The sequence below is a fragment of the Periplaneta americana genome, chromosome 7 (genome assembly GCF_040183065.1).
Source record: "Periplaneta americana isolate PAMFEO1 chromosome 7, P.americana_PAMFEO1_priV1, whole genome shotgun sequence".
NCBI lineage: Eukaryota > Metazoa > Arthropoda > Insecta > Blattodea > Blattidae > Periplaneta > Periplaneta americana.
The window spans coordinates 118,094,929-118,109,761 of NC_091123.1; the positions used below are offsets into that span (position 1 = coordinate 118,094,929).

General features: G+C 33.8%; 1 protein-coding gene across 1 annotated transcript in view; it reads right to left on the reverse strand.

Annotated features, from left to right (window-relative positions):
* Positions 1 to 282: 282 nt before the first annotated feature.
* LOC138703390 (uncharacterized protein PF3D7_1120000-like) overlaps positions 283 to 14,833 on the reverse strand; it is a 28,515-nt gene continuing 13,964 nt past the window's right edge. The window contains exons 4-7 of the mRNA XM_069831217.1: positions 12,652 to 12,796; positions 2,169 to 2,232; positions 1,895 to 2,061; positions 283 to 656 (exon numbers count right to left, since the gene is read on the reverse strand). Coding sequence (XP_069687318.1) covers positions 515 to 656; positions 1,895 to 2,061; positions 2,169 to 2,232; positions 12,652 to 12,796 — 518 coding nt within the window. The 3' untranslated portion in view covers positions 283 to 514. The remainder of the gene's footprint in view (positions 657 to 1,894; positions 2,062 to 2,168; positions 2,233 to 12,651; positions 12,797 to 14,833) is intronic.

Consider the following 14,833-nt stretch of genomic DNA (forward strand, 5'->3'; position numbering starts at 1 on the left):
TAAATTACATTTTCACCAAATGAAATATGTTTCATGTCATCTATTCTTTTTTATCATAGTGAACAAATAGTCAGTGGACGAAAACATAATGGGTGAAGCATGAAAATGGATTAAATGGTCAGTGGACAAAACTTAATAGACGAATCATGAAATGGACAAATGTGTCAGTGGAAAAGAAAAAGAGTGGAAGAAACATAGTGGACCAAAGGCCCTATAACGCTGGTAGCATTGCTAGTTGTCAATTATTGTTCTATGCAGTGTATTAAATTGACACAAAATGTATACTTTATAATATTTATTGAATAATTTACATCAAAAGACAAATTTTCGAAATTATTCCAAATTAAATGGGAATGAATGTGCGAAAATAATTAACTATTAAATTATTAGTATTGTAATAATGAAATAAGTTTGAATTGTTAACATATAATGAAGAACAGCATTTCAGTTCACAAAGAGATTTCTGGCAATATTGAAACAAGAAATAGAACAATATTTTTGTAGAATTTTTACTTCACTGTACAGTACCATGTAATACTTTCAGTTGATCAATTTCTTCTTTCATTCTATTTGACACTTCTGTTAGAGATGTTAATTCTCCTTGAAGCTTATTGTTTTCATTATCTGATGCAATTTTTTCCTCGGTTATCTCAGATCTAAAATAAAGGAACATGACGATCAATATTATTTAAACAATTTTTAAGCTTCTATAAACGCTTAAGCTCTAGAATTCTAAACTGAACACAAGTAAGAACTGTGCACTTAACTTTTGAATAGGGAAACAATAATAAAATTAGTGTATTGTAGCTTACAGCTTACGATCATTCAGTATTCAAATTATTAATGGTTACTTCCTTCTATTAACTTCAAAATTTGTGTAAAATATGATCCATATTTGAAAATTTTAAAACTTTATGGTGTTAGAATATATCAAAAAAGAAAGTAATACACCTTACTTATGCCATACAGCCATTTTGAAATTGTATGCCTTATTATCAGCAGTGTTACTAATGCTTCAGTTTATGGGATGGTAGTGGGACGTAATGGGGATGCCTTTGTGTTGTTTATTACGATATCAAAGAATGTGTGTGTGAATTTTAGTAAAAAATTACGATGTATAAAAAATTAAATTGAAATAATAAATGCAGTAAGTAATACTGATTAGTGTAATATATTGCTAGTCAGCGATGTATGCAATGGAGGGGGAAAGGAAATGGCCACCATACCCCATTATCTCCTGGACTAGTTGTCTCATAAGTGGTGCCTTCTTGGTATCGCTTGTGAGGTTCAGACCTGTTTTCGGACAGTTAACTAAACAACAACAATGGCAATTTTTGTTCTTTAACATGAAATGCACTTGCATGCACTAGGAAAATACGTGTATTGTTCGTTTTATGGATGTCATCTTCCATCTGTTAGGTGGAGTTATGGACCTCAGACTATTTGTAAATTGAAAGCAACAGTCTTTATATATATATATATATATATATATATATATATATATATATATATATACCGGTATTCCATGTATTGTGGGTCCCTATCACCACGGCATGGCACGTCCTCAGGTTGCGGATAGAGGAGACGGCCTCCAGATATGGAGGGTAGCTGCGAATATATTGAATAAGCAGTCGTGGACAGCCGATAAGGGGTGGTCCTCCAGCTTGGGGGTTGGGCGAAGGGCTAACAACCCATAACCGTAAAAAACAGTTTGTTACGAAACCAAACAATAAGCCTCGGAATGGGACTGATTCTCCCGCTCGACCACAGCAAAGGAATAATCTTGCTCAGGATAGGAATCGATGGTGGGCTTATGTGAGGGTGGCAATGAACCCCCGGGTTCCTTAAAAGCTATAAGTAAGGAAATATACTGGTATTATAATGATAAATTTACATGACACTTTTCAGGGCTGACTCGTCATTCAAGGTTGATTCTTCCAACAAGGACCCATATATCTCACGCAGTTTAGTTAGTTGCTTTTCAACCGATGTCACTTTCTCAGTTACAGCACGTGTTTCCTTACGCAAATTTGTAATTTCAGATTTCATAGTATTTTTGTCCTGTGAATAAATTAATAATGAACTTGAGACTTTTCTGAACCACAAATTGACAAGTTTTACAGAGTATAATATTATTAATTGTATTGAGAAGCAATATGATTACTTACATACTTCATTGGTCCACTTTTGAAGTTTTTAACAAGAACTGCCATTTTTTCTTCATAACACTTTCTGCAACATTTAATTGATTTCTTTTAATTTGAATTAAAGATACACAAACATACACACAGAGTTACATAAGGTTATTCTAAAGCAATTTCCGAGTTTCAGAGTTTCAGCTACATATTAACAGTTTAGTTCCTTATACAAGATACCATTATGCTTTAGAGCAGCGGTTTCCAAAGTGTGGGTTGCAACCTCCAGAGGGGTGGTGTAAGAGATTGAAAGGAGCCTCGAGATGATTTACAAAATAAGTAAAAATGTTTTATTAACATCTATATATATAATTTGAACTGGTAATGGAAATTACGAGGAAACGGCTGAACAAATTTTAATGAATGACCTGTCATTTTGAAGCTTGGCATCCAAGGATTTTCAGAAAAATAGTAACTTCTAGTGAAGCGTTAGTTTTCCTACATAATTTTCCTATTTTCCAAAATCCATCTTTCGTCAGTTTTGAGAACTAATTGCATTTCAGAATAAAATAAGACACACACTACAATAAACAATAGGCTATTACACGAAGACCATGACCTGCTGACATATTTAGAGTTCAAATTCAATTGGTTATCAAAAACTTCATGACTTACTAAAAATAATTTACAATCTGCGGTGAGTAATTTTAGGAGTACAGCTGTATATTGGATATTAAAATCTACAAAACTTGAGGTGGTTTGGTGACATTATTACCATTAGAAATGAAATATTATAGTTAACGCCATGATGTTTATATATAAAACTACAAAACTTGCGTAAGATAATAATACTGTTATTAAAAATCAATTATTTTTATAGTTATTAATCAAGTGGGGTTGGGTTTTTTCATATACTCAATGGTGGTGTGGTGTAGGTAATTATATGCGTCATTCTCTTCAGTATTGGCTCGAGAGAGCGCAAAAATTACAGTTCCTAAGGAAAGATGGTATTAGTTACTGATAAAATAAGAGGCCTACAAAATGTTGTAGTCTCCCAATCATTTCAGCAAGATCTCTTAGCAGGATAAAATGATTTTACCCTCTACATTTCAAGTTCTGCATGCAGTAGCTATACCAAGATGTTATGTCTATTGTTCGAAAGCGTAGCAAACCTGACTTTTTTTAACTTTTACCTACAATCCACAATGACCTGAAATAGCTATTGCATTATTCCCACATGAAAAACTCACTGATCGTCCTGACATTGTTACCTGCGTTTTTGCGTTGACACTCAAAAACTGAAGGTGGATAGGTTCAAGAAAAAGTATTTGGCATAAAAAAAAAACATTCAGAGAGAGTATGTTTCATTATTATGGAAGCAAATAACTTTCAAAATGTCTGGTATTTTTCATTCAAAATAAATCTGAAAAATGTTTATTTGAACGTCTAATGAACATAGTTTGCAGCAGAGACCTGCAAGAGAGCGAGCGCGGGATATCGCTTTCAGTCCAGGAAGGCACAGACTGAATGAATAGCGATCATATACGAATAGTTCCGATAAATCACGAAGTAAGGCAACACACCGAGCGATCGGGTCTGACGACGAGCGCTCGGTGTTCATGAGCGCTCTTCCGGTAGCAGTAAGCAGTAGGTGAATCGTAGGCTTGTCTAATCAGTACGTTTCATCAAAACGAATGTTGAAGATGATTCAATAGTATCGACGTCGTTCTCAAGCAGAGGCTCGGACACCGTCTCTGTTGATGGTAGAAGATTACAAGACACGATGTCAAAAGTATATGCCGAAAATAAAGTTAAATCAGCAGAGTCAGAGCAGTGGAAGAAAAGGGAAAGCAGTTACCTACTAGCTCTGCTTGGACTAAATTCGGAGAAGTAAGCGATAAGAATACCTTAAAGTACATAGGATTGTCCACACCTGTGGAGTAACGGTCAGCGTGAAACCAGGTGGCCCGGGTTCGAATCCCGGTCGGGGCAAGTTACCTGGTTAATGTTTTTTCCGGGGTTTTCCCTCAACCCAATACGAGCAAATGCTGGGTAACTTTCGGTGCTGGACCCCAGACTCATTTCACCGGCATTATCACCTTCATTTCATTCAGACGCTAAATAACCTAAGCTGTTGATAAAGCGTCGTAAAATAACCTACTAAAATAAAAATATTCCCAAGTTAATGAGTAAAGTTCATATTACGTTCGAGATGAAACAAAATATATCGCTACTAATTTATTATTTGCATTTCATACTTCGATAGACATTTTTAATTATCACGTATTAAATGTAATTTCTCGGTTTTATATACATTTTATAGTAATATAACCAAACATTTCATTTGCATTTACAATATTATCACGATTAAATTTGTGTCTCAGTTTGTTTTTGAAGTTAAATGTTAAACTGAGTAGGAATGAAATATATTTATACAGAAAATCATTTCAGGCTGTTTCAATCTAAACAAAGAAAAATGTGTAATTAATTAAATTTCCACTAAAATATATAATTGTTGAAAACAATCGAATGATTTCTATGATTATTCTATTGTAGGATTAAATCATTCGAATGCATGAATGAATTGTTCATTAACATTGCAGTATGTTGATTAGGCCTGTAGCCTGAGAGCAGCGCTCTCTTTTCTTATCGCCATGTAGGTCAGGTGTTTAATTTAATAAAGATCAGGGTCAGATACTGGGGCTGTTAGAAGAGTCAGTACGCTACAACCACACAGAACATTCGAAGCTTATCATTCTATTTTTGCGTCATATGATTCTGAACTCGAAGCTCTTATCATTATCTTAAAATGGAACATATTCTGTTATGCGAGTACATATTTTGTGTAACTTCATACGGCTTGTTGTGGTGGTAAGCAAAATCAATGAATAATCAAGTGATATTGTGAATATTTCTATTATTTCGAATGGTTTTGATAATCAAATGAATTCATTCGATTTTTACCAATGCTGAACTACGTAGTACTGTAGCATACTGCTTCGCGTACAGTGGTTGAAGCGAGCGCTCGTTCCGACAGGGGAGCGATCCCCCGGGCGAGCTCGAGCGAGCGCAGGCCAAACCCGAGCTCGAGCGATTACACACGAAGTGCATTCGGTAAAACCGATCTCAGATATCGTTAAGCATCGCTCTCTTGCAGGTCTCTGGTTTGCAGCATTTGCTGCACAAGCCACTAGTTTATTTTGTATTTAGAAACTTAAACAATATTGAACATAAGAATAAAAAATGTTTCAATAGTTATAAGGTAAAAAATAATTAATGCTATTAATGTGCCTGTTTCTCAGAAAGTACCGGTAGCTTCTCAAATCTGGACTCAGCATTCCATACACACACAGTGATATCATTTTAAAGTTCAAGGAAATTTCTCACTTTTGTTTTGACGGTGAACTTAGACGAGAAACTCATTTTGCATAAATACAAAGTTTCAAATATTAAAAAATTTAAGAATTACGTATTTTTGCAAGCTCGAGGTATTCTTGCATTCTTTTAATCCAAAATTGGTGTACGCTCTGTGAAAAAAGCATAATTTAAACATTCCATTTCTAGGTGCATATTTAAATGAGATTTTCCTTCATAGTTTCTGGAATTTCAACCAGTTGAATCCAACTGCCTAAAAACGGATTCATCATCTTTGTGATAGTCGTAATTGTTTTGAGTTTCTTCCAGAATGCACTCAAAAAGTTGTTCATTAAAATTGTGGAAACTTGATTGCATGTCCGCAAAAGCACAGTATTTGCCTATCATTATGTAATGAAATTTTCTACGAGCTCTTTAAAACACTGGAATGAATCAAATAATTATATTTTTCTTCAAATGATATTGACCAGAAATCTAGTTTCTTTGCAAACCCATTAATTTCATCTCTGGGTGTTATAATTTTAACATCTTGGCCTTGCAAACTATTATTCAAAATGCATTCAGTCCATTTTTATGAAAGGACTGGGCTAATAGTTTTTTATCCACCGGTGTGCGGACTGACTTGTTTTCAAGTGATATATACAATAACACAAACTTTTAGACAACGATTGGCATTGTTTTGGAATAAAAGCTAATATACTGATAGAAATCTAAAAAAAATCATATATAATATCGATCGTCTAGTTCGAAAGTGCGACAACTAAAAAAAAAAACAAGTTTTGAGATATCTTCAGTTGAAAGTTTCACATAAAACACTTGGAAAGAACAGAGTTCCGGTTCATAACCACGACAATTAGAAATGAGTCAGTATTCAGGACGAGTATATCACAATCTTCCAGTTCAATATTAATACATCTCGAAATGTAGTAATAATGAATTAGTAAAGTCCATAGTTATAATTATTTCTAAAGCAGTTTATTTAGTTTTCTTTTCTTTTTTGTTGTAAATATGACTTATCTGAATACTGAATCGGAAAGAGCTCCGAAAGGGGCTTTGAATAGTATAAATAACTAAAAAATGACAATTTTTTAGTTGTCGTACTTTTGAACTGGACAATCGATATATGTACAAATAATAAAAATGGCCAAGTGGGCTGAGTGAGTTTTGGGACCACATTCTTCAATAATTGGAAAATAGGTTTTCATATATTCCAATTTCTCGTCTTGTATATTAAAAGTCAGGTATATTAAAAGTTCTGTTCTTAACTGTAAAACTCTTTTCAACGCATCTTCCGTGTTATAAAGAGTATTCTCATGTAACAACCCATACCTTCACAAATTTTGCTGAAAAATATGAGTTTGCAACGTCCTTCCTTTGATGGAATTTACCACTTTGCGTTGAATTATTACTACAGCACCACGGCAGTAATGGTTTGAAGTACTAAAAATTATGTTTACCTAATATTTCGTGTCATTGTTGCACCATATATAATTCAATTTGGTCATTCTTTGGGTGGTATCCATTGATTTTGAGTAACATTATCATTATTTTTTTATTTACAAGGATTTATATTTTTAGAATGGAGTTTAGTACTGGTACAGCAGAAGGGTAAGGGTCGCTAAAGAAAGTCTCGCCCAAAAGTGGGCCACATCTTCAGAAAATTTGGGAACCACAGCTTTCGAGGATTGGATTTATATATATATATATATATATATATATATATATATATATATATATATATATATATATATATATGCATTTCGTTGCTATGGTAACTGTGTCACGCTTGTATAAACAATTGGGGTTAAGAATTAAATACAGACAACAGTAATTTTTATGAGAAACGGACCCTGGTCTGTAAAATCACTTCGTAAACTGGGGGTGAAAAAATTTGAAGAAATTGGTGCAGTTACTATTTCTTATTAAACAACACGGTGGGTCATATTTAATTTTTTTTTTCTGGTTTCTTTTTGTTATAATAAATTCCAATTTATTTTCGAACAAATTGGTGTTTTTAATTTTGCAGAATCTAACAATTTGCCAAAGTTATGGCCATTTGAAACAGGGAACTTACTTCACAGAATAACATTATACATTCTGTTGCTTTAAGATAGTTATATTGAGGATGTGGTACAAGTCATATACAAAAAAATATTCCTTTCATAAGTTTTTTATTCAACACTGCTATGCATAATCTAATAACTAGACTATGTCCATTTAAAAATTTGTCTTAAATTTCATTGTATGTTGGATGTACTCCCAGCAGGGATATCCTATATAAATTTAATCACTTTGTTCTTGTGCTATCAGTCAAAAATGGCACTTTTCACTTATACTAACTCGAACAGCTTAGTTCTGCCTAACCCTGTCACTATCTTTGCTGTTGTCGAGAAAATGTAGCATCTCCATGTTTTATGCTGGTACAGCCTTCTTCGTGCTTCTTGGCATATTGTTGGATTTCAGTGGTTACCGAAGCAATCTTTAATTCGTAATGGATATCATCATTTCGTATGTACCAAAGGGGCTTTCGCATTACATCTCCATACTTTGTTCTGAAAGGTTTGTACTGTATCTTTTTATTGTGTGTGTGTATGTGCGTGCGTGCATTCGTAAAGTAATGGATTTTTAAATGTGAAATTTTCCCTGCTGAAAAGAATTCCTCAAGAAAGCAAAAACTGTGTCCATATAAATAATTACTGAAATAAAATTTGAAATACTATTTCTTATTAATCACTTTTATATCTACTGTACGTTTTTATATTGTTAAATATCATCATCTCAACATGAGGCATGCCTTATTGGTAACAACTAATATTAGCATTTGGAAAGTGAAAATCTTGCTTCTGTCATGTAGCCTACTAAAGAAGTTTTTAAGCTGAGAAAATTTGTAAGAAAAAATTATTGTTATTTAAATGGAAGTCATTATTGACAATATTATAAACATCCACATGTTAATGAAATAATTATGAAGTGCTTGGAAAAGAGTCCTGCAAGGTGATTATTGATCTACCCAGGTATTATAAACACGTGCTATTATTGTAATTGCTTTCTTTTGTAAAATTTAATTTTGTTATTAGAAAAATTAATATATTATATTTCATAATTGAACAAAAGTATGCTTAGGGTTAACAGATACTCATGGGTGCAAAACAGGACAAATTATTGACTCAAAAAAGAGAACAAAAGCAGGACGCAGAAAGATTTGTAGAGATTTTATACCTTATGATTTTTTTAGATTAGAATGACCATGTTAAGCTCCAAAATTGTCATTGTTCTTTATTTTCTGTAAACTTATACTAAATAATAATTATCTGTAAAATAACAGGAAAAATCATTAAATGACACAAAAATCCGTAGAATTACAGTATAGTAACTTTTAATGCCAACACTATTGTATAAAGAAATATTAATGAAAATTCCATGTAAGAAAATTTTACATGTAAGAAAAACTACTAGACTCATATTTTTGCTGACAGATGACTGAAAAAATTTTGAGACCTTCAGTACACTCAGAAGAATAATTTTGTTTGTTCACAGTTCACTCATATTGATTTTTAGATTTAAAAAATTGGAACTCTAGCTGATATCAACTCTGACACTAAATTATTAATGAAGTGGCATGGAGTGAAAACAGATGACTAAAAAAATTTTGAGGCTTTCAATATTTTCGCAAGGATCATTTTGTATAAATAATTGATTAAATGGCGATCTTACTCGTGTTAATTATGTAAGCATGTGTGGCTTACAGCTATTTCGGTGTTCCTTGACACCATCCTCAGAGCCTACTAGATCTCGGCACTATCTCAACTTCGCTGCCTGTTGTGTGGGTGCGTTTGTGTGATGAAAAGTTGTGTCAAATAGTGTGTGTGTTCTGAAATTTATTTGTGTGTTGAGAATATGATTAGGGTGTGTTTTAGTGTGTCTGTATATTTCATATTGTTCTAGAGTGTTGAGTTTTTGGTTTTTGGGTTGTATGTGTAAGATTTCCATGTCTGTATTTATGTTATTGTATGTGTGGACAGACAGGCAGATCATTCCAAACTCGATACAAAGAACACATTAAAGCAATAACCAGAGGACACAATACATCTACATATGCCGAACACATAACTAATGCTAACCACACATACAATAACATAAATACAGACATGGAATTCCTACACATACAACCCAAAAACCAAAAACTCAACACACTAGAACAATATGAAATATGTTGTTGTTTTCTAATGCCAGGCATTTGACAATAAAGTCATTTGACTCTTGCACTCCAATATTTTTCAAAAATATTATCATGGTCAGCCACTGAAGCACAGATTTTGAGGTGTTCCGAATCCATTTCTTGGTTTGAGTTGCACAATGGGCAGTTAGAGGACTGATATATTCCAATTCTATGCAGGTGTTTGGCTAAACAATCATGGCCTGTTGCCAATCTAAATCCAGCTAGACGATTTTCGTGGTAAATCGGGAATTAACTGTGGATTATGATGCAGTGAGTTCCATTTTTTTCCCTTGTGATTGTGTTATCAAATTTTGTTTGTTGAAATCTAAGTTATGTAGATTTAATAAATCTTTTCACAGAATAATATGTAGATTTAGTAACAGGTCTGTAAGTAGCAGTGCTGCCCTTCTTTGCTAAATCATCCGCATTCTCGTTTCCCAGGATTCCACAATGGGATGGTATCCATTGGAATACAATTCTTTTATTGAGTGATATTAATTGAGAGAGCATTTTAGTTATTTCTGCTGTTTGAGATGAAAGTGTGTGTTTAGAGACTATTGATAGAATAGCAATATGAAATATACAGACACACTAAAACACACCCTAATCAAATTCTCAACACACAGATCAATTTCAAAACACACACATTATTTGACACAAGTCATCACACGAAAGCACCCACACAACAGGCAGCGAAGTTGAGATAGCGCTGAGATCTAGTAGGCTCTGAGGATGGTGTCAAATAACACCGAAACAGCTGTAAGCTACACATGCTTACATAATTAACACGAGTAAGATCGCCATTTAATCAATTATATTTATATTCAAGTGTGTAGTGTACGAAAGATTCAACATGGATCATTTTGTATGTTCAAAGTTTCACTTATGTTGATTTTCAGATGAAAAAAAAAAGTTTGCACTCCCACTGCCGTAAGTATGCTGCAATTACCTTGCTTTTAGGGCAGTAAATAGATTTTACCGTGATAATGTTGGTTGCTATTGATTACGAAACGTAAGTCACATTACTTCCCTATATATTTCGTTCAACAGTTGCATAGTACGAAATAGAAGAATACTCAAAACTCGACGACCCTCCCAACAATTCTGATATTAAATCATGTCATCATCAAATTCTGTCGAGGATTAGGCCTTCTGGCCTGTTCCACTTCGGATGAGCTGGTCTTTCCATCGCTTTTTTGGCCTTCTAAGGTCTCTCTTCCTGTTAGATCTGTAAGCAAACAGTCTTTGAGGTAGCCTGTCACTGGGTATCTGTGATATGTGTCCATACCAGTTATCTGGTAAACTTTTATGGTTTCAGTGATGGCTGTGATGTGTAATTCCTCTCTGATGTCAACATTCTGTTTATTATCAAAAAGAGTATAGTTCACTAGGAGTCTTAACAGTCTCATTTCAGTCGCTTCTATTCTTCGAAGTTGATTTGATGTTAAGGCCCATAATAAAGTTGAGACTGCCATTGTTTTATACAATTTAAAATTTGTCTCTGGTCTGACTTTCTTTAATAATGTTCATTTTATTGTATCGGTATCTAAAAGTTGTTGAAATTTGGCTGATTTTATGTCTACATCCCTAGAGTTTATGTAGAAGAGATTACAACTGAGGTAATTGAATTCACTGACTTGTTCTATACACTGATTATTAATAACAGTTTTAGATATTTTATGATTTTTCCCTTCAAAAGCCATTATTTTAGTTTTCTTTGTAGAGATATTCAGATTATAATCGTTTGCTATTTGTTGTAAAGTGTATAATGTCTTTTGTAAATTGTCTTCAGAATTAGCTAAAATGATCTGATCATCTGCATAAAGTAGTGTATTAAGTGGGGAGTGATTGATCGTGAAGTCTTAATATAGTAATTTATATAGATATTAAACAGGGTAGGTGACATTGGACAACCTTGTTTCACCCCTTGGTTTATTATTCTATTTTCATTACTTGTAGTGTTATTAATTTTGATTTTGACTTTTGTACTTTAGTACATGTTTCGTATTGCATAAATTAGATGTTCTGGAATTTCTGTGTTAACTGAAACTTCCCAAAGCCGTACTCTGTCCACAGTATCAAAAGCTTTTTGATAATCAACAAATGCTACATGGGTTGGTATGTTAAATTCTCTGTTTCTCAATAATTTGTGCTAATGTGAAAATACTATCAATGCAGGATCTTTTTCGTCTGAAACCATTTTGTTCCTCTATCAAAAGTGCTTCTGTGATTGTGTTTAACCTTTAAATTGTTGTTTAGATTCAATTACATGAATGGAGTTGTGGATCATGGTAACAAAACCTCCACCCCCTCTATCTTCACGAAACAGATTACAAATTTTGTAGTCAGCAAATTTGTAAAATTTTCAAATATCAGCAATCTGAAAAGATTCTTGTATGCATATTATAGAAGGCTTTTTGTCCTGAACTTCTTGCTTTAATAAAACCATTTTGTTTCTTAAAGACCTAGAATTCCATTGTAAAATTTTTAACAAGAGCCAGAACAGGTCACATTGTCACTCAATTGTACCTACACCGATTTCACATTTCTGATAATCCTACTTGTCTGTGGTGTAATAATCATGATGAAGATCTGGAACACATTCTTCTATACTGTCTATCCATAAACCACAAAAGAAGTAAATTAAGAAATGCTGGGTAACTTTCGGTGCTGGACCCCGGACTCATTTCACCGGCATTATCACCTTCATTTCATTCAGACACTAAATAACCTAGATCTTGATACAGCGTCGTAAAATAACCCAATAAAATAAAATATACAAAGGAAATGGAATGAACGCAGAAAAATACAGAAGAGTTGATGGTCTTAACTGCTATATAATGAGTTTTAACATTCTTCTACTATTTTTAGGTAAATGGATTAGATTTACTTATCTAATAACATGAAAAATCAGTTACTTACAAATTCTGAAGTTGCGTTTCCTTTTCGTGTTCAATTCTCTTTTGTATTTCCATTACTTCTTCATGTAGCATTAATACATTAGCTTTCTCTTCGGAAAATTTTTCTTCCTTTTTCTGTATGCGGATACTACAGGCCAGTGTTTGATCTATTATCAGAACATAAAAAGTTAATTAATATCATGATATTTTGACGGTGTTCAATGCCAAGATAGTTTTTGGCTTTTGACGTAGAACTACATCTTTGTAGTAGGTCGCCAACTGCTCAGTAACAATGTTGAGGAAAAAGTGTTACAATAGAATTGCTTATAACTTTTGAACAAATAAACATAGTGAAACAAATAGTATGCCATTGTGAAGACAAATGAGTCCCGTAATCCTAAACATTCATCAGACTCTCAAGGCCGGCGAGATGGGTGTGGCAAAACTTGCCTCTAAAACTGCATTCCAATGGCCATTTTATGTACATAACTCTGTGAGATCTGAACGATCCGAACGTTTGAGGCGTCGATCGATTGAGTGTGACGAGATAAACTAAATAAATGCAAAAAAAAAAATATATATATCAGTGGCGGTTCCTCGGGGGAGGGAAGGGAGGAACGTCCTCCTCACATTTTTCTTCTTTTGAAAGTAAATACCAAATAAAATATGTGCCTTGAAATTCAAGGAAGATTCGATAATTTTTAAGTTCACAGCTATAAGAAAGCCTCGGTTGGTCGAGTTTTAAACGATGCGCGCTCATGTGCTGTTAGAAAACTGTGAGAAAGTTGCGAGATTCTTTATGTGGAGGAAAGTCAATCCATTCCTCCTTTACTGCAATAAGCACACATAGACAACAGCGCACTACCAGCCAGAGAAAGAAGCAGAGTTTTAAAGCGAGTAAATGAACGGAGAGGGAGGAGATCCTCCTCTGAATCAGCGCATGGGCGGGAAATAGAAACCCACTGGTCGTGCAGCAAGTTCGCTACCGCTGCCATCTAACGATCTTGCATTTAACTAGACTATAACACATCTAGGAGGAGGCACAATAAAAACAGTTTTAATGCAACGCTATGAAAGACACCATATAAACTTTTTTTTTTTTTAATTATAAATCAAAAATATTATTCAATGCACTTTATATAAGCCACTATTCATGGTTTGAAACTTTCAAGGATATTTGAAAGTTAAAGTCGGGTTTATATAAAACAAAGAGAAAGTAGTTCTACGTTAGTATCGCAGATCTTTTTGGCCCCTGAAATTCACTTCCATTCATTGTGTACTAGACAGGGCAACAGCCAAGTTGTCAGTTTTGTACAAATGTATTTGAAATTGAAAGTAGTACTCCAAACTACATTATTTTTAACATAAAAAATTAATTGGCCACCGGCAACTTTGAACATTAATGGTAGTATGACTTTACAAGAACTGATATTCTTCAAAAGCATGTGATACTGAACTTTTAAAATGTACATGTGGCAACACAGACCACGTGGGTGAGTGCAGTGTTCTCCCTTTCCTCAGATTATTTCCCATTCCCATTTCCGCGGTTCCGGTTACGTGTTAGTAGCTATAGTCTCTTCCAACACGTGTGAAGCTGTAGTGTGTTCGAAAAATGCTGCGAGGTGAATTTCCTTGTAATTGTTAATTTGTGCAATTAATCAACAATGAATGCAAGTGAAAACATTATATATTATGTATAGGAAACTCAGTTTACAAAAACAGATTATTGCTATACAGAAGGGAAGACCAACCCCAACACTATCTGGTCTTACATGTATGCATGATGGCTAATTTGTAGCATGTTTCATTCAAGAAGGTGTCATTTCGTCCTGTTACCTTCTTTCCTCCTCTTAAGAAATACGCAGGAGCCGCCACTGATATATATATATATATATATATATATATATATATATATATATATATATATATATATATCAGAGATAAAATTACTCCCCCCCCCATTTCAAAAAGTGATGGTGAAAATTGTAGACTTTCAAAATGCCTTGAAATTAAAATGTTTGGAGAATGTAAGCGTGGAGATAAACACAACAGAAGAAAATGGCATCACAAGACGAATCAAACAAGCCCAAGACCACCGTTGCGGAGTGCAAGAGACTGCAAAGAGAGAGCACAAGAAGGCAGTGGCACACTCAAACTTCATGGCTGTATGGTTGTCTATATGGGCTCAAACATACTCTGTAAAC